Raw genomic sequence first — 24,353 nt, forward strand, 5'->3', positions numbered from 1 at the left:
CTCTGGATGAACTCCCTTTAATCTTTAATCTTATTTATCAGCATTACCCCCCCCCCCCCCCCCAAGAATCCAGTATTATCAAAATACAAAATAATCTGTAAAACTGACGACTTTTTTCTTTTTGTAACTATAAAAATGCCCTGTTTTAAAATGTAGGCTATACATTAGCCTACTTAATTTGCAACTCTGTAACAAAAACAGTATTTAAGAAAAATAAACACAGGAAACACATCAAAACTCACATCATTAAACTGGAAATGCACGTTTCACAGATTTACCCACATGTAACACACACGCACACCAAGGCTGTGATCCTAATCTGCATTTCTCTGGCTTTGTTTATCGCTGTCGCAGGGCGAGCTCGGAATGAAGGGGACGTGACTCCGCTGTCCAATCAGAGAGCAGAATGGGTGTGGTCCGGTGACGTGAGGTCAAACCCACTCCACTTCAACATATTGCGCACGAATAAACGGACCTGAATCAGTGTGCTCGTTATCATCTTGCGTACAGTCATATACAGTATTTCATAAATTGTCCCCGTTAAATCTGCGTTTAGCATAACTGACAATTGCACAGAGAGTCTACGACGCAATTTATTGCCATATTTGAATTATTTACGTGATCAGTGACCAAGAGCAAACATGAAGACTAAATTCATCAATGGCGTGTCTTCTTCGCCTTCAATGTCTTTGGGTTTGCTGGTGAATGAAAGCGTCCTCGAAGTCCAGCCCGACAGTGTGAACGACTGCAAAGACATTATCCGACCGGATGAGCCAGACCAGCAGACGAAGCATAAGGCGTATCTGTGGTGTAGAGAATTCCTCCACGGAGCCTGGAAATCCATTGATGAAGAGGATTTTCAAATCTCAATCATCAGGTATTCTGCTTTAGGGGACTAAGAAATAATTAGGAAGGCGATTATGTTTCTCTTTGTGTCATAAATGGTTTTGGGAAGTATTTGGAAATGTTCCCTGATGATTTGGTAACGTTACTGTACGTTACGCGGTTATCATGAGGTGATTGCTCAATCTTACAGTCATGTGTTTCCATGACCACGACTGACTACCTTTGTTTATCAGCATAACGTTTCTTTCTGGAAAGCCTAATAACTAATAATATATTTAACTTTGTTAGCCGAAGAGTTATATTTAATTTTAAATGTACATTTGTTTTTATATTTAGGTGTAAGTCATCTAATAAAGCATACATGTTCTCTATCTGCATTTCCCTGCTGAAAATAAACAGCATATAAGGTATGTTTTGATACTGGCATGCTTGGTCTTGCTGGTTTCAATGCTGGTTTTGCTGATTTCGATGCTGATTTCAGCATACCAGTATCAAATTATGTACCTTACCAGGATATGCAGTTTTTTCAGCAGAAAAAAAAGATTTTCAGTAACATTTTTGGCATTAATAACAGAGAAAATATTTGGCAGCAGTTACAAAGTCTCATTTTCCTCCCCCACTTGTTAATTCAAGTTTATCAGCATCACATTTCTTCTTCTAAGTAGCTTGTGATGTTAAATAAATCTGTAAAAATATTTTTTGAAGCTTTTGTGATATCATCTGTCTGCTAATTAATTCAAAATTATTATTATTTTTATTATTTTTTTAGAGGAGGCCTGAGCAACAAACTGTTCCTCTGCGCTTTGCCAGAGATGCAAGCAAGCCTTGGAGATGAACCACGAAATGTGCTCCTTCGCCTATATGGAGAAATTCTGCAGGTGTTTTTTTATTTATATTTTTATTTCGCTTTTTTACAATGTTAAAGTTTGAATTCAATGTCATGTTGCATAGTCAGATCTACTTTAATGTCTAATAGTGTGCAGTAACATTCTTGATGTATAGATATTTAATTGCATTTTAAAACATTTATCCACCTAAGATCCATTAAGACCTCAGTCTTAAAGGGATAGTTCACCCAAAAATGTAAATTTAATCATCATTTATTTAACCTTAAGCGATTCCAACGTCAAGTCGATTGTTTTTCTGTTGCACCTAAAAAAAGACACACTGTAAAATATACAGAGTTCCACACAATTGACCTGGGTTGGGACAAAATAAAGGAATTAAGTTAATTAACAGTTTAACTAACAGATTTAAGTGGATTGAACATAAAACAATTAAGTTGTCCAAAAAAACTGTGTTGTTTCAGCTCTTTTTAAATAAGTGGGTTGAACAAACAGCAAACGCCATTTTTTGTGTACTTTGGAGAAAGTTGGAAACTGATCCCGAAAACAAATACTATGGTACTAGTCACTGGTTACAGGTTTCCAACATTCTTCAGAATATCTTCTTTTAGGTTTAACAGAAAAAAGAAACTCAAACAGGATTGTGACAAGTGAAGGATGAGTAAATTATGGCAGAATGTCCAGTTTTGGCAGAATTATCCCTTTAAACATTCATTTTTACACAGTTATGTTCACCGTTAAAGTTTCGATGAATGTTGAGATTTCGTTTTGTGTTACTTTTTTGTAAGGTGGGAAAGACACATACAGGCATGCATGCATACATACATTCATGTTGAATTTTGCCATTTAGTCTTGGGTGGCAACTTGACTGCTAACTTGGGTTGCAGTAATTTTAGTTCAATTTACAAAATACCATCATTGTTTTGTAAGAAGTAATAACTGTTTTGAACAACATACCTAGTTTCATTAGCCAGATGGTAACCCTCCGGATCAGAAATCTTAGTTTAGAATGGGTATTAATCATAAAGAGGCAATTATTATTGGGTGATGTACCTCCATGGCTGTACTTGCGTGTCTTCTTTGCCGTAGGCTTGCCAAAGGAGCACTCTTGTTTCCAGGTGATCCCAGCATACCATTCACGGTACAGTATGCGATCCCTGAAGCCACAGCATTGTCTTCAAGTTTATGCGCATCTCAGGCTTTAAAATCTTTGAGAACTACCCTCACGACGTGCATTGCTCTGTCTGAAGTATTTTCTGCCTCTGTCTGCTTATTTTCAACACTTTACTCCTTTGAAAAGCACATTGGTTCTGTTTACAATAGCAAAGGATGTATATTATATTGTGTTGGTATTGCACTTTTTAATGAGTTATTTATTGTTATTTTATATTACTTTCAAAGGGTATGATTATGGAGTATAATTATAAATTATATAAAATTTTATTCTTTTAGCGAATAAAAATAAAGTTTTTGGAATCTTTAAAAATATTCCTAATATTATAAAGTAATATGTAATATACACTACTAAGTTTTTTTTTGCTTACCAAGGCTGTTATCAAATTACATTTTTCTTTATTAATCTATTTTACATTTTATTCTATTCCTGTGATTTAGTTTTTTAGTTTATTTCTGTCAAAGCTGACTTTTTTTACATCATTATTCCAGTTTCAATGTTTTTCGTATCAGAAATCATTTAATTTAGTATGCTGCGATCAGTTGTTATTGGTGTTCAATTATTCATAATGTTGTTTTTTTTGTAAATCTTATTAAAATGTTTCGATAGACAATTAAAATACATTTTGATCAAATGTATGTAATAATGTACATTCGAATGGCAATAGATCACATTTTCCTATAAAATGAGCAGCATTGTTTTCAATACTGATGCAAATCAAAATAGTTTTGGACATGAAATCAGCATATTATAATGATTTATGAAGGATCATGCTGAAAATGTTCCTTTCAAATGACAAGAATAAATTAAAATGTAAATATTTAAACCACAATACTTCGCACAAATACAGTGTTTATTGTGTTTATCATCAAAAAAATACTGTCTTCATTATCAAAATACATCAGTTTTCAAACCTTTGACCAGCAGTGTGTCATAGAAGTGTATTATATTATATTATATTATATTATATTATATTATATTATATTATATTATATTATATTATATTATATTATATTATATTATATTATATTATTTCCCAGAGATAACATCCATGGGTAACATCCACACACACTCATTCACACTCATACACTACGCACAATTTAGCCTACCCAATTCAACTGTACCACATGTCTTTGGAGTGTGGGGGAAACTAGAGCACCCGGAAGAAAACCCACGCGAACGCAGGGAGAACATGCAAACTCCACACAAAAACGCCAACTGACCCAGCCGAGGCTCGAACCAGCAGCCTTCTTACTGTGAGGCGACAGCACTACCTACTGCGCCACTGTGTCGCCCATATTATATAATATTATATTATATTATATTATATTATATTATATTATATTATATTATTATATTATATTATATTATATTATATTATATTATATTATATTATATTATATTATATTATATTATATTATATTATATTATATTATATCATATCATATTATATTATATTAAATTTGATGACTTCAGAAATATAGAGAAGTGATGGATTGGAGAAGGTATATTCCAATTTGTCTTTGGCTGTTGTAATAACTGTTTAATTGCTTTTATTTTGTGGATGTTTTTCAAAATATTATTTGGTCACAAAGCTTATGATGTCATACCTGATGAGGTGTCCATAGGTCCAAAGTCCAATCCTCTGAAGTCAAGCGTTAAAACGTGGAAACTTCACACAACGGCATTAGTCGGAGCCGTATGACTAATTCCAGAGTGTGTGGACTTTGCTACACAAGTGATCCACAATTAAATCCCGCTCGTTTGTCATGAAGCAGAGTTCATTAAGGCCTTTTATGAGTTAATATTCAACCCGATAGTGACCTGCTTTGACCTTTGTTTAACTAGACTGCCTTTATTGCTTTCTCTAGCGTAGCTCGTGAGATTTACATAGCGTTTATTACCATGGACACCAAACCTTTTAGATCGAGACGTCTTTTTATTTGAATGGAGAATAGTGTTGTGTAGGCTACTAAATATTTTTGCGTGGTCTTTATGTAACATGCTTTATTAATTGCTGTTTTATTTTCTATTATTTGTGGTGATGCACAATGATCCAATAGAGTTAAGCCTTTTGTTATAAATTTCTAGCTGTCAAGCCTCTCTAACACTCTGTACTTTATTTGATCGCAAAGTTGAATGCATTTGTTTAATGCACTTTCTTACTGCTCTGCCAAAGGATTCATTAGTTTAAAGTGGGCGACTGGCACTGTTAAGGGAAATATTTAATGTTGCTGCTTTATGAAGATGGTTCAAATTAATCTGTCACATAAACAACACTTTGTGCTCATGGATAGTCTTTTGCTTTCTCTCTTATTGCTAGATGTCCTGTAATAAAGGGGATTCCAGGCAATCAAACACAGAAAATCACTTTCAAGTAAGTAACATTAGCAAAGGTCTTATCTTGGTTTTATTTAAGCATGTTCTGAAAGACTTTTGGGTGTACGAAAAGTATCTTTTAGTGACACACATTGTCTTTATTCCACCACAAAAAAGTCCAAACAGCGAATCTGCTGTTACTTTATGTTTGTTTACCCTTCCATTCCATCATACTCAAAGGTCAAGCTTGTGGGTCATCAGATTTGTTTTGTTTGGGTCTGTTTCGGTTGTGATTTCAAACTTGTAGGTCAAATTTTTCCATGAGCTCTGGAGTTTATTATAGACCCATTCTGTATTCAAGTGGATTGTCTTTGGGGGAAAATTGGGTCACTTATTAATCATAAAAATAAGGTTACTAATCTTTTTCCCCAGTAAAAATAATTCTTAAAATAACATATATTTACATTTAAGATATAAGACTTCAGTGAAGTACATCTTCAGTCATGTTTATATTGTTTACTTCAACAGTTTTTCTGATTATTTTGAGGAAACATGGTTGAAATAAAATATATTTTTCAGTGGTGGGATAAAATGATAAGTAAAAGAAAAATAAATTATATATATATATATATATATATATATATATATATATATATATATATATATATATATATATATATATATATATATATACGTATATACATATATATAGTTTTACTTGTATTCTCAGTAAACATTTTTTAATATTAGCATCAATTTATATTGTTTAAAAAATAAAAACACTTTCAAAACACTTTTTCAGTACGTTTCCCATAATTAAGACTAGTTAACTACATTAATCACTATAACAATGCTCCAAAATAATTTCTCAATCGTAGTTAATGTTAATTTCAACTTTAACAAATCATCTATTCTATAACCAATGAGCCTTATTGTAAACCTACTCAAAATGAGACAAAATAACTAATTCATAATTGTCTTTAATGTAATAGTCTTACATTCATATAAAGAGAGATGGCCCTGAACTGATAACCTACAGGGCTGAAACACATCCTCTGACACACTTTAAAATTTCTGAGTTGCATTATTTGCCTGAGCGTCACATAGCAATGGATCCTATTAGTAGCTTATCCCTGCATTAACCTCACTGTCTCGCTTCAGCATCAGCTGGCTGTCCTGTCTGGTCTTTGCAAACCTCACTTCTTCTTGTCTGTTTTGCACGTGTAGATTTGTGTGCGTCTATCCAGGTGTATCCGCAGGCTAACACAGAGGCTGTTGGTAGTGTTAGTGTTGAAACGGCCTTCCCCTCTCTGGACACTGATAACACCTGCATGTAGATGCTGCCCTTGTGCTGCAACTAACAGATCTGCTTCAGTAATCCAGTGATTATGCCTTGTGTATTAACAGGCACTGGAAAAATCCAAGCAGCTGCTGCTCAGCAGTCACATGGCCATTGCTTGGTCAGATAACATGGTAGGGAGGGAGAGAGAGACTATGTTTGAAAACTGGAAAGTGCTTCTTTTGCAAGAAATATGAACTAAAGTAACTTTACATAGTGTAGATGCATCCTATGCTATCAAATGTGGTCGATATATGAGCAAGTCCAGCGTTATGGATGTGACATTTGCAGTAAAAACTCAAAACATTAATTCACATATATTGAAACAACTGTTTATATTTTACAAAACAAATAACAACATTAAATTGCACAACCCAAAATAAATAATGCTAATCAATTAGATAAGAGTCGGCTCAGTATAGAACAAAAATGATTGATTTTATTTTATTTGATATTTTTGCATTTATGAGGGAAAAGCTTGTTTATGGATGTGACACCTCACCGTTATGGATGTAACAGATGTGAAATTGGCACTTGTGTGACTTTGGTAAATCAAATACAATAGTTTGAAAACACTGACAAAGACATTTTTGAGCATTTTAAAGTACTGTAAAATACTTGCTTACACAAAAAAAAAATTGTAGAAACTGTTTCTCTATTTCGGTTAAAACTTGTCTTCCATGGACCTCTTGTTTTAAAAACCACAGTGTTATTGCATTGTTTAAATATATTTTTAACCAAATCTCCAAACTGTCTTATGATTTGCATAGTTCAATAATTTACAGCTCTTATTTATTAAAAAGAAAACCGTAAATTCATTAATCATTACAGCAAATCATTAATCAATCAGCCATTCCATTGAAAACTGTAATTAAGTTGAAATTATTTGACTGAAGCCCATGACATGCACATATTACGTTTTTGTATCAATTTTATATATTTCACTTATTTTGGAACCATTATTAAAAAAAAATCCTTGTCTTTTGATGTGACACCATATTTACTGAAAATACACAACAAGTTATGAAGAAAAAGCATATAATTCATAAAAAAATAACTTCATAAATCACTATAAATCACTCTAACCCTATTTGTATATTATTAAGAGTTGTTTTTTAATAATTTTACTGTAACATAGTACATTTTCTGGAAAAAAATACTAAAAGGTAAAGAAAAAAAGCAATAAAAGAATTGATGACAGCATTTTATATTTTCTCAAACATCAGACTTTTTACAGCCTGTTTGTCAAGTAATAATACCCATATACAGTATATATGAGTTATTCTATTGATATGGACACTTTGCTTTTCAGAAAGTTAAGGAAGAAATGTGCAGTGTTCTTTCCAGTGTCTTATTGAAAACATACTTTTTTATCAATTAAACGTTTTCCAAACACAATTTACTTCCGTTTTTACTTTTAGTGAAAAAATGTATCATTGATAATGATAAAAAGAAACCATTTGTATGTTATTTCAGGCTACACACTATCACGACTTTTACAGTAACAGAATTGACAACTATTTAGCCAAAAACTTGCTATTTAACAACCCACTGAGGATAAATGCTGTTCTTTTTAATATTGTGGTAACAGTATTGACGTTTTACAAACCTCTTGGTGTTCAATCAATATATTCTTGGTGCTCTAAATCAATATACTTTCCAGTGAGCACAAACACTTTACAAACATCACTTCCTGTATCTTACATGTTTCTGGTGGATAATTCCAACAATTTAAAGGCAAAGCACAATACAGTAATGGAGATTATTTAAGATACAAGTCTTTTTTAATATTGTACTAGCAAAATGACTATTCAGTTGTTTTATAAATGGAATAAAATATATATTACTAAAATAAAAGTCAAGAATATTTGGATTACACAATTATACATAATTGACAGAACATACTGATTAATTTGGGCAACAAGAAATCAAAATTTCAGACATTTCTGCTGCAAATATTATATAGTTATGACCTGTAACATCGTGTAACACATGACAAGTAACACAATGACATTTGAAAACCTATTGCACCTGCAGTTATAGAATCACTCATATAAAAAGAGATAGATAGGCCAAAACATATACTTCAAGATTCATTTAAAGTTAAAGCTCCTTTGAATTTGTTCTAGGAGATACACTCTTTTTAAAATTCATATAAACATGCTTGTGTGTACATGTCTAATCCCAAAGAACGTCAATATCTTGTAAATATGCCATTGAATTTGTATGGATTTTGATTGTGCAGTAGTTAAATATCCCATATTCAATCATATAAAATTTTGAAAATTGTGCAAAATCAGCTTTGGTAAGTAGTATTTTTTCTTGGAAGTATCTTGTCAGTTAAGTAGGGCTTCACAATTTTGGAAAAAAATGACATTGCAATATTTTTTTTATCTGCAATATATTGTAAAAATAGAATTTCACAAGAATTTGTAATGAATTCATAATTTTACATTAATCGGGGTGATTGTTTTGGGAAGTGAATCTGCATAAAATGTACAAAATCATTTAAATATATATATATATATATATATATATATATATATACAAAATAAAATAAATCAAAGCTGAAAACTATAAAACAAAGATAAAACATTAAATAAAGTGCTTTAAGCTGAATAATTCAAAAATCAAATGTACAATAACTCACTATAGCCTTCATTGTAGGTAAACTCAAATAATCTTTGTTGGAGTGGCAAACTTTGTAATTTCTTGTGTCCAAATGGTTTAAATTGACTTTCTAAATTGCTTAACGTCCTGTGATAAACCTATGGGAGATTCTCACGTTGCGATATTGATGCTGAAACGATATATCGCGCAGCCTTACAGTTAAGTCTTCAACAAAATGAGAGGCAGACAAAACCTAGAACAAATATGATCAAGATCATGAGCAGTTGTCCCTTAGTCACAAATTATATAAAATATTATGATTTAAATGAGATAACTGAGATTCTCGTATTCATTCCTACTTCCAAGCCAGCCCAGTGATGGTGTTTCCAAAGTATGCTCTGAGGAAGTTTAATTTCCTTCCTTCGTCAGAGAAGGCCTCTAATGGCAAGGCTATAGTGTCCTGTTTAATTTCTGAGAAATCCGGATGTTTTTATTTTACTGCAGGTCAGATGGTATTCCCACAGCGGATTTGTTGTGCAGTTGTGTGTAATGGCAAACACCCGGATGAAATGTACCTGTAAGAATGTTGTTTATGCATTTGGTAAAGAAACTATGCCACGAGGATGATCTAAATTGAGATATTTTTACTATCTGGATTCACAGATTGTTCTGATCTGGATCTCCCAGAAGTTATATTTTCAGCAGACTTTCAGTTACTTACAACATCTTTGGTCTTTCCTCAAACCTTTTTTTGTCCTTTTAAAGAATTCAGTCGATTCTTACCCACTTTCTCTATGTTGAAAGACGTGGTCAGGGCACTGAAATTATGAAAGTACGACAAGTCTGTTGCATTCAAATAATTTTAGAATAACCCTAATTAGCTACATGATTCCAATTTGAAGAAATAGTTCAAGTCCTTGAAGAGCTCGGAATCATAAATTGTAAACCAGGAATTTTCCAAGGTCTACAATTACTTATTAATTTACGAGTTGATAGCTTTGCCATAAAAACAAATGATTCCAAGTTCAAGGACCTGAACACATCTGCGTAGAATGTCACACAGTAGCACTTGTTAGGCTTGTTTTTAGACCTATATGTATTTACCAAATTAGTAAGCATGTTTGTGGTCGCAACACTGGTGTACTATGGTCATGACCACATCTGTAGTTACTGTAACCATTGAAGAGATACCAAACCATATGAATCATTCATGGTTGGCACTTAAGCCAGATGGCTTCCTAAGGCATTAGTTCAAAGTACAGCACTCAATGACTCACATCTGGTAAATAAATAATCCCTTTGCAGTTTATTTTTAGATGCTCTCTTTGTAGGAGGAAGAGAATAAAAGCAGAATAACAGAACATTCGGATATTGAGATACCGTAGTATTTTCCCCTCAGGAGGGCAACTCTTTTGGTTCTGTGAGTCAACACTTGGCACAGCCTTGTCCAAAAACAGGCTTAATGTCATTGCTAGTTAAGCAGCCACAATTAATGACTGGGATGTTTGGCAAGTTCTGCCTCACTCAGCACAATTGCCTCTCTTGTTTTTTCCCCGATTTAACTCAATTTGCTCTAGAACTGCCATTTCATTTGCTTCTGACAATCACCACTGTTACAAAATGACTGGCTTGTAGATAAAATTAAATTCGATGCATAATTTATTGTTTTTCTACAGCAGCACAGTTTATAAATAAGTTATTTAACTCAGGATGAATTCCTGTTTCAGGAACTGAAGATCCAGTCACATCAAACTAAGCATGCTTTCATTTTATGTCATTCATGTTATTCTACTTCCCAGTGTCCACCTGCAATTAACATGCTTAAGTGGGATCAAATGGGTCTCTTATAACCATGTGTTTGTATTTCTTCAAGATCCTTCCATGTTCTCTCATCACACTCAACATCACTTTTTCAATGCATGAATACTATAAAATGAACCCATTTTATTCCTTTTATGTGCAAACTGGAAAGCATCCTAGGAAAGGAAAATGGCGTAAATCATTGTAACCAGGTTGTTATGTAAAAAAATACCTTGTTTTGCTGCACAAAAAAGCAATGCTGTGTTCCAGACACAGTCGGAGGTAGGAACTTCAGCAGTGAAATGTCCCACTTCGACCTCAATGCATTCCAGTCAATCCTGCATCACAGTCACTTTTTTGCCACAGGAGACGTGAATATTTCATAACTATTCATATTATTCTGCCAGTTAATGTTAAAGCAAAAAGAACAGAAAATGCTGGCTGTTCTTTGAATTCAGCTGACAAAAAAAAAAAAGATGAATTTCCCTATAAAGTTAATATCATTGCAGAAATAGCTTTTTTTAGTAGGTTTCCCATTTATCTTTGTGCTGTAAACGTACTTAAAAGTTTGTAAAGGTCATTTATAAACTAATTTTAGTGAGGATCACGTGCTTATGATTGATCACAGCTGGTCCTGCATTAGCTCACGATTATTTCATCATCAGATTATTCCAAACTCACTACAAATAACCAGAGTTTTCGTATCTCAGTATCTTCATCTTGAAGAAAGCCCCCTACCCACCCCTACTCCCCCTTCTTTCCAGATGGGCACCATGGCGGCCCAGTGATTAGAACTGTTGCTTCACAGCAAGAATGTCTCCGGTTAAAGTCCCTACTAAACCAGTTGACATTTCTGTGTGGAGTTTTTCTCAGGGGAGTTCATCGAGATCTACCTCCCCTCTTGCCCTGCAAATGGCAGGTAGCCCAGGGCTCGAGGATCTCATAAGCTCAGGGCTCTCTCTCAGGACAGCATGCCAAACAAACTTTTTTATCAATCATCAGCTAAGTATGAACTCTTAAAATTTATGTTTCACATAAGGTAGCTGCGCTGAAGCAGAACTAGCCGTCATCTGTGAAGTATTGTCAGATCACACTTCTTGCTGAAGTTGTAGTTTTTTTATCTGCTTCAAGTTCACGGGTCAGTTGTCCGACTTAGGGTTCTTTCACACTAGCACTTTTGGCCCACACCCGTGCTTAGTTGACGTCAGAGTAAGGAACATTTAGCTAGTGTAAACGCTGTCTTCTGAACTTGAGTGCGCACCCACAAACCGTACGGGAGTACTGGGATAAGGTTTCTGTGAACTCTGGAACTGTTCACTTCTGATATGAAGGCAATCGTACCAAATAACAGAAGTGAACCATCAACTGTACAACAAACTTTAGTTTTCATAACATTCAATTGTGTGTGATATCACCTAATTTGGTGAAAAGCAGAACTAAGCCAGTGCAAACAGTAATAATGTCTGCTAGCTTCACCAAAAACGACTTCTGCAGACATCGCGTGATATTCCCAACGTGTTGAATATTTTTTGTGGCAGATAGATGCAAGTGGCTCTCTGTATTTTGGTTTTGGTTACAAAGGCAAAAGATTCAGTAAAAGCAGATAGACCATGAAATGCGAATGTCTCCATTTTGCCTTGCTTTTGTGTCTGTCACATAGCAACAGCTGTACACAAAACAACAGTTTGATGATGCAATCGTACCAGGGTTCAGAAGGAAAAAAAGACAGTGTGAACACAAACCAGCCGAGAGGTGGCAAGGGGGAACAATCGAACTTGTGTTCGGTCCAGGCAGTTGAACCAAGTGTGAAAGCACCCTTATTGTTCGAGATGTCATTTTCGAGTATGTGGAAGTAAGAAAACTCAAAAATTCAAGTTGTCTGGAACACAGCATCACAAGACATCCCAGAACAATAAGTATAGGTGCTCTTTTACAGTTTGAAGGCATTTGCCAACATGAATGTTTACATTCTGAAAGTAATCAAATTAAATGTATTTTTGACTGCCTCTTGTTGGAAGTGGACAACTTTATACTGATGAAAAATCTTTACACCAGGTGTGAACAGAGCCTCTGTGGTTTGATGGTTGATCTTAGAAATGTCATTGTCGTTTGCAAGTGTGTTCAATTAGTTGAGTGTCTCAACTGTATGGGTATGTTTTGTATTGGCAGGGAGCTGATGCCATGGTACTGGAGAGTGTGATGTTTGCTATCCTGGCCGAGAGGGAGCTTGGGCCCAAGCTCTATGGCATCTTTCCACAAGGCAGGCTGGAACAGTTTGTCCCAGTAAGTCTTAAAGTTGGATGCTATGATGATTAAGTAAACGGTATGAATATGAAACATGGCACACAAGATGACACTAATGCCTACGACTCTCTTTCTTGCAAATTGCCTTGTGGGAAAAATCCTCTAGCAATCTGTGTCACTTTTTTATTTATCCTCTAAGATGTTCCATGGTGAACTTAACCCTTCACCCAAAAATGAAAATTATGTCATTGTTTACTCACCTTCCTGCAACTTTGCCAAACATAGAGTTGCTTTCTTCTGTTGAACACAATAGAAGATATTCGAAAGAATGTTGGAAACCGGTAGCCATTGTCTTCAACTGTTTTGCTTTACAACATTATAAATATATTTCGTGTTTAATAGAAAAAAGAAACTCAAAGGTTTGGAAACACTGGAACGTGAACTGTTCCTTTAAGGCAAAATTGCAACCTTTTGCTGTGTAATTCTTTCTATTATAGTCAGGAAAACCAAACTGACTGTGCAATATGTTTATCTGCAGAGTCGAAAACTGACCACAGATGAGCTGAGCGTCCCTGGTATAAATGCTGAGATTGCTGAAAAGATCGCCAGATTTCACGGAATGAGAATGCCCTTTAACAAGGAGCCAAAGTGGCTTTTTGGCACCATGGAAAAGTGTGTAATCTTTAAAGGAACAATCTAGTTAACCCCATTGTTAAGCTCTTCCCCACTGTCAGGATGTTGACATTACTCAGGTTTATTTTGGTGAAATTCATGCTAAATCTCAACAGCAATAAATGTTTTCAATTTTATAAATAAATAAATGTGGGATTTATGTTAGCATATTTCCTGAAAGTTAAAAAATAACACTGAATCAAAGAAAAAGGTGTTCTTCTCTGTTTTCTATTACTTGTTTTCTGGAATTTTTAGTATCTCCTATTTGACCTAAATATAGATATCTTCTCATCAATTCAGTTACAGTACATTCCTTTATATAATTCTTTATACTGTAATAATTGGTTTAAAGCAGAGGTCTCAAACTCAAATTCTGGAAGGTCACAGCTCTGCATAGTTTCGTTCCAATCACCTCCAACTTACACCTACTTAATACAGGATTTCCACGGGGTCTTAAAAAGTCTTAAATTTCGAAACCTATATTTTAGGCCTTACAAATTCTTAAATTCACTGATATTGTGTTGTAGGTCTTAAATTGTTTTAAACAGGTCCTAATTTTGCTCTGTCCAAGTAAAGCTACTCAATTTAAGTGATTTCCATCCAATGATCAACAATACATCTCAATAAAACTTTACTTTTTATATTTAAGTTTTTTATTGCAAAGAGATGGTTCACAATAGCTGTTAGACATTTTTACAGCGAATTCCCTAAATTAAATTCCCTAATCAGGGGGAAAAAAACTAAAAACTGTTATATGATTCCTCATGATAATACTGTGCCATTGGAAAAAAATCGTAACCCTGTAAAAGTCTAAAATTACATTCTTTTTGGTCTTAAAAGGGTCTTGTTAAGTCTTAAATTTGACTTGATGAAACCTGTAGAAACCCTGTAATAGTCTGTAGTAGTTTTGAACACCTTGATTAGTTGGATCAATTATGTTTGATTAGGGTTGGAGCAAAACTGCAGAGCTGCAGCCCTCCAGAAATCAAGATCTATTTTTTTTTAAAGAAACTTCCCATTAATGCACAGGGAAGTGACAGTGTTAATTTTAATAACATTTCACAAACAAGTGTCACTATCTGTATTTGCATATTGATTACCTTTTCTGATGGCAGCGCTGCAATCATTTGCATTTTCTTCCACTTCACAGGTACATGGATCAAGTGCTTCAGCTCACCTTCACCAGGGAACCTCATCTGCGAAACTTCTCTCGCATTTTGAGCTACAACTTGCCTCAAGAGATGGACAATCTCAAGTAAATCTTTAAAATATTGATCAATCAGTATAGTTTTCACTTCTGTTTCAGGGGTGTTATCTCCTTGCTATATTGAACTGCTTAATCAAGAATCCTGTAAACTGTTCACACTTTCACAGATTCAAGAGCAACAGATATTGCGTTGATAAAAGTACAAAGTGTTTGCTTTATATTGACGTCATTTGTATGTTGACTTAAATGGCTGTTTGTGCACACAGGTGCCTACTTGAATCTACCCCCTCTCCTGTTGTTTTCTGCCACAATGACCTGCAAGAAGGTGAGTTTACCTACAAGTGACTGCCTGTATTTTGATTTTGTTAATTTGTTTCTATAAATGACCAACTTAATGTTTAATGAGCTGTTTTAAGAAAGCTGATTTTTTTTTTCTAACAGGAAATATCTTACTTCTGAGTGGCCGTGAGAACACAGACAGACAGAGGCTCATGCTGATTGACTTTGAGTACAGCAGCTACAACTACAGGTCTGTAATATTTATAGGCACGTTCATTGCACACATGGTTCAGCACACTCTCCAGCAGAAGAAGCACATGCAGCTAAATTCCAAGAAAGCAAGCAGATGTTTGATGAGAATAAAGTTGGTCTTTTGTTCCATACGTTTCTCTTTTTTAGTCTGGAGTTTTTTTCTGATTAGATTAATGTTGCCTCATTGCTGAGAAGGGACCTCCAGACGTTGATGGTTCTGGCAATGATCCCACACTGGGCAGTCAAAACTGTTACTAGGGTTCTTTCATTCTTGCACATGCTCTTACACATGCCTCGCAGAGGGTCCTCAGGGGAAAACTAGCTCCAGACTGTACCGTAATTTTTTTAAAGAGCCTAGTTTTGTTAGAAGGACGTCCTGTATGGGCAAAATCACTGTTCATGTGGTGGATGACATGGGTCAAGGCACGTTTTTTTTCCCATCCTGCTATCCAATGTGGTCTCCTATGATGTAAGCGACTTATGTTTGGGTCCACTGGCAGTGCTTGTCCTGCAAAGCCGTAGGAAATGAAACCGGGCCTTCAGAGCCACAGAGATGTGTGCTTTGTTCGGTTTCCACAGCAGCTGTGAGCCTCTTTGCAGAGACTTTCTTACAAATAAATCGTTTAGTTTGTTTAATGACGACCTTGGAGTCAGGTTTTAGGAATGCACTGATATGGACATTTTGGCAGATATATAGGCAGAAAAATTTTGATAGATTCAAATTGAAAGACAAAAATATGCTGCGGAGAAATACAATGAACTTTATTTTAGCGCCTGCATAATCTGTAGAAAACAATAAAAACTGCAAGGATACTTTCTTTTCTAAAAGTTATTTACACGTTAAAATGTATTATTATTATTGGTGTTATATTGCAGTAGTTGGACAGGAACAAATTTGGAGAAAGAGGTGGATGGAATCGGTCCACAACATGTCAGTGCACTACCCACTAAGCTATCAGCACAGACACAAATTCCAACTGTTTTTATTTTAAGATACATTTTTTTGCCATTTATTAACAAAAGGTTTATTGGATAAAAAAGTTGAAAAGAGGGGGGAAGGAATTGGGAATCATCCGTAAGACAGGACTCAAACTTAAGATGCACGATGACAACTTTTGGAATAGTTTAAAGAGATAGTTTACCCCAAAATGAAAGTTCTGTCATCATTTACTCACCCTTTTCCCATCACAAAACTTTATAAGTTTCTTTCTTCTGTTAAACAAAAAAGAAGGTAATATGAAAAATGCTCTAATCACTCACTTCCTTAGTATTTATTTTTGTTTTTCCTAATATGGAAGTTACAGGTTTTCAGGTTTCTTTAAAACATCTTCTTTTGTGTTCAGTAGAAGAAAGAAACTCATAAAGGTTTGGAAAAAGTAAAGGTTTAGGCAATTATGACAGAAGTGTTATTTGTGCTGAGTAAATAATGAGCAGATTTTATTTTTTGGGTGAATTATATCTTAAAGAATGGGATATGGAAAGTACAACCTCAAATCAAGTTGGGACCGTATGGAAAACGCAAATAAGTAAAGAATATTTCTAAATTTATTCCGACTTAAATTTCATTGCAGACAATACAACAAACATTATTTTATGCGTTCCTCATGATCTTTATTTTTTAATTTATTTTATATTTATTAATTATATTATTATTTTTTTAATAAACACAATTTTGGTTCTTGCAACACATTTAAAAAAAGTTGGAACAGTAAAGAATGTACCCCTTTGTAATGTTGCTATTACTCTTCACAACATTTAAATGAAGTTTCATAAACTAATTTCGAGAGGAGCACGTGATATGATTGACTGCAGCCGGCCACTCATCTAAGCTCATTAGCTAGCCAATCGGAACGATCCAAACCCACTATAAATAACCTAGCTAAAATGTACACCCCTATCTTCGTTTTCCGAAGAAACCCCCCATCCACCCCTTCTCCTCCTTTCCTCTTTTGCCGAGGGGAGCTCTCGAGAACACCTGACCTCGTACTCCCCTCACATGCTTTATGGACCTGGCGGGAACCCTGGGCTCAACTATCTCCGAGCTCAGGGTTCTCTCCCGGGACAGCATGCCAAACCTGCTAACTTGCTAACAAGTTGTCAAACAGTATCTAAGTGTGAACTCTTGAAAAGATGTTTAAGGACTGAAGACACCAAGTAATGAGGTGTATCAGGTGTAATTTTGTCATATTCTTCCTGCAAACAAGTCTTAAGATAAGCAACAGTACGGGTCTTCATTGTCGCATTTTGTGCTTCAAAATGCACCACATATTTTCTATTGGAGACAGGTCGGGACTGCAGGCAGGCCAGTCAAGTACCTGTATCCTCTGCCTCCGCACCAGAACTTTGTATTGTGTGCAGAATGTGGTTTTTGCCTTGTATTGTTGAAATATGCATGTGCGGCTATGGAAAAAGAAGGTAGCATATTGTGCTCCAAAGTCTCTATGTACATTTACCATTCACAAATACCATGTTAGTATTTAAGAAATGCTGCTGCTGCATGAATAAGTAATACAGCTGCAGACCTAGACAGGTGGAGCTAGTGGAGGTGGGAGGTTTCATAGGGATTGATTACAAAATGATTGACTCCAGAATCAGGCCAATCTGCTTGTGCATGTTGTAAATGACCACATTGCTAATAGATTGCATGAAAAAAGAGCTATCAGTCTATGACATCTTGAGTTTTATAATTGAACTATTTAGTATCATCTTGCTAAAGGGCAGTAGGACAATACCTTTCAATGCTGGACTTCACTAGCACAGTTATTCAGACCAGGCCTTTGTTAGATGCCCATCTTAACTGATTTATTCACTAAAGTTTCCAAATGTCGTGATAAATGTGGGAGGCAGCCATACAAAACCTCCTCCACAATTATTAACACAGCGATTTTTGATGTATCTAGGCTCATGTGTTATGCATTATTATCACAATCATCTCCTCTCTTTCTCCCACAGAGGATTTGACATTGGAAATTTCTTCTGCGAGTGGACCTACGACTACACCTATGACAAGTTCCCATTCTTCACAAACAACACCAAAAATTACCCCACCAAAGCACAGCAGGTTTGTAAAAGCAGGTTGTTGTTTTTTTTCCTCTTAAAACTCTTAATAGTGAAAATAACTGAGTTTTGTTGCTGTTTTTTTTCCAGATGCATATCTTTCACAGTTATCTGTTGGAATCCGATGCTGGATTTAAACACTTGAGTGAGGAGGACCAGATGAAGCTCAAAGAAGATATGCTAGTGGAGGTTAACAGGTATATCTATATTGAATATTATATATGCCATCATTTTTATAGCCACATTTTTAAGCTTGTTGATTATGAAAAGAAGGCTGTGTATTTGAAAAGGGCTCCCCCTCGGAGGCCTCTTACTATACTACTATGGATTTTGTAAAAGAGGTTTGGAGCAAGTCCAGCAGTGATTCACCAAGCCTTCTTTCCATTTGTACTCTGTGAACTCATCGCTCTCTCGTTTAGGTTTGCTCTGGCCTCCCACTTCTTTTGGGGATTGTGGTCCATGATTCAGGCCAAAATATCTACAATTGAGTTCGGATACATGGTGAGTTATTGCAGGAGAGCTGTCAAGTCTTTGTATATTATGCATGTGTTGGGTTATTAACAAGCATGTACCAGAAATAATAATCTACTGCTCACAGTGCAGCTCTTAGGTAAGCCAGGAATTTTATCAATGAAGATCAGATATGAAAAGATACGCTCGTTGCAATATTTGCGCTGCCTGACAAGCCTTTGGACAGTACATAAATACTTGGGAGGTCAGGGTAACATGACTGAGTGTGTGACACAGTAATGATTTTGACATAGCATATTGTATTGCTTCTGTGTTTATTTTAAGCCAGTTTATTGAAATATAAAATGAAAGTAATTTGCAGAAAATAAAAAATAAAATAAAATGCAAAAATGGAATGGAGTTTAGCACACTTCTCATAAAGACAGCTGTGAGGCTTGATTACTTGTAAAACTAATTTATTATTCATTCATTCATTAATTCATTCATTCATTTTCGGCTTAGTCCCTTTATTAATCTGGGGTCACCACAGCGAAATGAACCGCCAATTTATCCAGCATATGTTTTTTACACAGCGGATGCCCTTCCAGCTGCAACCCATCACTGGCAAATTTATTTGTTATTATTATTATTATTATTACTATTATTATTATTATTATTATTATTATTATTATTATTTACTATTATTATTATTTATTATAAAGCAGTTATAGTACTCCCAGTATTGTCTTTGTAAAATTAAAATGTGTGGTTTTGGAAAATGAAATCAATTTATCACTTTTTTCACATAATGTAACCACACTGTGACACTGACAACAGAAGGTAGGATCCAAATGCAGATTTATTCAAAGTCAGGCAAGCGATGGTCAATTCAGGTGCAAACAGATATATGTAGACAATCCAGAATCGTAATCAAGGTACAGGCAATAGGTCGAAAGGCTGGCGGCTAAACAGGATGACAAGGATACAAAGCTAGGTTCAAACACGGAGAAAGAAGACAGGGAGAAACGCGTTGTAATGTCACTTAACAGTAAACAAGACTCGGCAAACTGGCAGCGTGAATGTGTAGTTTAAGTATGGTGTGATATCAGTCTGTGACAAGGTTCAGCTGGTGATTGCAATCAGGATAGATGAATGGCCAGGCGTGCGTGTTTGGAAGAAGTGCATGTATGAAAATGTAGTCCTGGGATATGCGGAAGTGTAGTTCAAGTATAGTGGAAACCAGCGATCTCCAGAGAACGATCGCAGGTTATCGTAACACAAAAACATTCCACACACAAAAAAAGATTTACTTTCAGTTTTTCAGGAAAAAAGTGTAGTGTTTTAATTTTTTTTTTTTTTTGCCTAACCTACTGGAAGATTATTCTGCTTGTTTTAAGAAAAATTGTTTGATTTAAGACTTTTTAGATAATTAAGCTAGAAACAAAAGAAAATAAGTTTCATGTTTGTTTCACGTGTGATTTTAATATCTTACCTTGCGCAAAGTTCATGTGACGCACATGTTTTTTTTTCTGTGAGTAATCAGAGAGGACATGTTATAAGAGGGAAGGGAAGTTATTCTGATGTAAGATTTGATGTAGGAGTATGGGAGCATTCATGAAAAACTAGAAAAGTTCATAGACGAACTTTATAGTGACTTGAGAAAGCCTCGTCTGAAAGTTTGAATTAGTTTTAAAGTTTAAATAATTGAAGTAGTTTTAAGAAGCTTGAAACAGTTGGCATAGAGAGACAGCTAAACATAGGTTAGAAGGTTTCTAGTATGGATTGGCATGTTTCTTGCTAGGTGGTTAATGTTTGCATGTTGATAGTATGATTAGTATGTTTGTTACCATGTTTTTAGTATGGATTGGTATATTGTTAGTATGGATTACTATATTTTAAGGATGTTTGTTAGTATGTTTCTAGCATGGATTAGTATATTGTTAGTTTGGATTGGTACGTCGTTAGTATGTCCAGTGTAAAGTCAAAGGCAGTTTTTTAGAATGGAAGTCTATGGGACAGTTGCTAGGGTGTGGCTAGTAAATTGAAAGGTCATCAGTGATTGTCAGATTGGTAGTCTGAGTTAAATTAGTTCAGCCTTAAGTCTGCATGACACTCTGGCACAAAGTTATGAGGTCACAAAGTTTGGTCCAATGTTAAGTCAGTGGGAATTTTCCAAATTTTCCTGGACCGTTTTCGGAAAATCGTAAGTCGGATCAGTAGGAAAAGATATAGCAACTTAATTCAGTATAGTTTGGAGGTTTGGAGTTAGTTTGGTGGTTGTTTTATGAACGGTCTAGGAGGAGATGCGTTCTTAAAATAGTTAAGGTAGTAGTTTAAATAGTATAACAGTATGTTGGCTTTCTTAAGCCACCATAATAACAATGTTCATAGGTCATATATAACAAATTGTAAAAAGAAATGAGAGGGATCAATTTTTATTTCATGGTGACTTAAGCCACATACACATTCCAACTAAATGTGACTGAAAGTTCACCTTTTAGTGCTTAAAGTTCCTGTGAAATATGCATTTTTATTGGATGTTTGACTTAACCTCAACCAAAACCCGTAGAGGGTGGGACATAGTATAGCTCCTCCCATTTTAAAAAAATAGCCAATAGCATTTTGTTTTATCGCCACTCTGCCAGTGAGAGTGGTTAAGCTCAAGTGCATCAATTGAAAAGCAAATGAGAAGCATCTTAAAGGGGGCGGGGCATGTCAGATACTGGAGAGCAACTTCATTTGGGACCTTTAACCTTAAGCTGTGGTCACACTAGAGTTTGATAATGTGAAATTCTGTCGTGTGGTGCTGCGAAAAGAGGCGGGATTAAACAAGATGATTAGACATTAAAAAAAGCAAGCGATTGGTCCATGTTTTAAATTTCTGTCCAGAGAGGTCATGTTTTGATCCTCAATTCGTCTCACGCAGTCAAGTGATGCGATTTCGCAGGTCAGAGTTCACCAAGCTTGAACTTTGCACCGCAGCGACCTGCGAAACTTGACGCTTGACCTTGCGTCTCCGGTCTGACGCATTTGTGTGCATATGAATGGAGGTCTATGGGGTGAATAGTTCAGTTTGACCGCAGCTTTACTCTGCACACACACACACACACACACACACACACACACACACAAATAAAATCAGGGAGGCTAATGACTCGGGACGGCTAATAATTCTAATTTCAACTGTACATGTGCCTTTGAAATGCTAAACAGCTGCTAATTGTTTATCATGTTGATTTCATCAGCATTTTCCTTCTTCCTCACAGGAGTACGCCATGGCCAGGTTTGATGCCTACTTTGAGCTGAAGAGGAAGCTCGGGGTTTAAAGGAAACGTGCATTCAATTGACAGCGGAGAGAAGGAAGTGGGAACAGCCGCTCAAATGATGTCAGGAAAAGAGCAGAGCAGAGAAAGAGGACGCCCTGCATCTGTAGTGATTCAGCCACCCTGCATGGACCAAAAATCAATGCAACATACGTATTTAAAAAGGCCCTGCGCACTGAGCGCCCCCATATATGCTGCTTCTCAGTGTTTACAAGTTTAAGCCTCTCACATTTAACACACCAGCCTGAGCTTCAGGACAGTCGGAGAATACTAGAAGGCAAGGTTACTTGGAGAAAAAAATTATTGAGTGTAGGTCAGAGATTAGGCGGGAAATAAGTTTGTGCAGATGCAATTTTAATTCGTGATTCAAAGAGGGGTGTGGTGGAAAGTACTTCATACTAACTTCAACTTGTTTGTTATCACCCAGTCATCTGCTGTAGTGTTATCTGGTGATAGAAGATGCGCTGTGAAAGAGTAAGGTTCAAAAACTGGACCTGTTACTAGAAAAATGGTACAACAGACCAAACTATGTTGACACTGTGGTTCAGTATTGTGTTTCTCGAGTTTCCATTTGTTGGGGTGTGAATTTTTTTTACTGGATGATTTACCTCTTTTTCTACTCGAACTTCTAGTAGATCATGTCTTCATTTCTATTTCTAGAAGATCCGCATGATGTGAAGTGAAAACTGGGACCGGACCATCTTTCTTCTTTGGGAGAGAGATGGTATCAGATATCTTGTCTGTCTTAACAGTGGAAAATTGTATGGTCTTCTCGACCGTAGTGATCTCATTCACCTCTTATTAGAGGTGCTTGTGTTTTTTATATAAAAACTGATCAGAAAAATGTCCGTTATGAGATTACTCCCTCTTGTATCTGATTTAATATGAATCGATAAGCGTTAGATATTATTAAAACTTAATATCAGTCTATATTTGGTCTAATTATGTTTCGCGAAGTGAACGTTTATGAATGTTTATACTCCTTTTTTATGCTATGAAATTTGTACAACTGAACAAAATGTTCGTAATGCGTTTAGTTAACCTTAAAAGTATTGTTTATTTTATTTTGTATGTTTGTAGTATATGATATTATTAAGGCAGCCTATTTTTTCATTTGTTTGTTTATGCTAAGTATAATATTAAAGGCACTTTCTGAAGTAGTTCTGTGAAGAAGTTTTAGTATTTGCAAATGTAACTTTACTATTATTTTTCTGCAACGGAATATGTATTTTTCTTAATAAGAAAGTGTTTTCTGTCCTAATTGAAAAGATGTCAGTGGATCTTTTGACCATTTTTACTGTATTATCAATGCGATTTCACGACAATTCGTAACTTTTTGATTTAGTGGCTAATTCGTATGAATTTGTATGATCTAATTTGTACACTTTAATATGATTTGCTCATCACTCAGTGATGGTTGGGTTTAGGGGCGGGGTTGGGTGCCACACCTTCTTTTTAAAATCTTACATTTTCATATGACTGAACTTGTTTGATTTCATAAGAATTAGCCACTAAACCGACAAAACGTAAAATACTTATGTTTTCTCGTGAGATCAGGCTGGTATTATACTTGATTTCTGATTTCAACTCATATCTTGAACCATATATATAATAAAATGTAAATATTAATTTACATGTTTCTAAATAAATGTTATTTTTTTGAACATCAGTAAACAGAAAGGAAATAATGGAAGTATATTGTTAAATGTTAAAAAATACAGTTTTTTTGAAATCCGATGTGCATCTAGGCCAGCTTTACTAACTTATCCATTTGTTAACATCACTGTCAAGCCTCTAAAACTTAATACAAGTGAGGAATATAAAAGGTTATTTGCACGTCTGCTTACAAATGAGGTAAAATGTAAAAACAATCGTTTTGTAATGTGCAAATTCATGCTGCTTTGCATATGATTGTGAATAAAGAGTTGCAAAATTA

General features: G+C 35.2%; 1 protein-coding gene across 4 annotated transcripts; it reads left to right on the plus strand.

Moving 5' to 3' along the window:
• Nucleotides 1–444: 444 nt before the first annotated feature.
• On the plus strand, nt 445–24,353 carry chka (choline kinase alpha). 4 transcript variants are annotated; one of them, XM_087292139.1, is made up of 13 exons: nt 445–877; nt 1,616–1,724; nt 2,781–2,832; nt 5,189–5,242; nt 13,103–13,216; nt 13,716–13,849; nt 15,000–15,104; nt 15,323–15,381; nt 15,498–15,585; nt 18,540–18,648; nt 18,735–18,841; nt 19,064–19,145; nt 22,361–24,353. In XM_087292139.1, exons 2-13 carry the CDS (start codon nt 1,678–1,680, stop codon nt 22,418–22,420), a joined length of 1,011 nt encoding a protein of 336 aa, XP_087148265.1. In that variant the 5' UTR covers nt 445–877; nt 1,616–1,677; the 3' UTR covers nt 22,421–24,353.

The sequence above is a fragment of the Danio rerio genome, chromosome 18, assembly GCF_052040795.2.
Source record: "Danio rerio strain M-AB ecotype USA chromosome 18, GRCz13ab, whole genome shotgun sequence".
NCBI classification, from domain to species: Eukaryota; Metazoa; Chordata; class Actinopteri; order Cypriniformes; family Danionidae; genus Danio; species Danio rerio.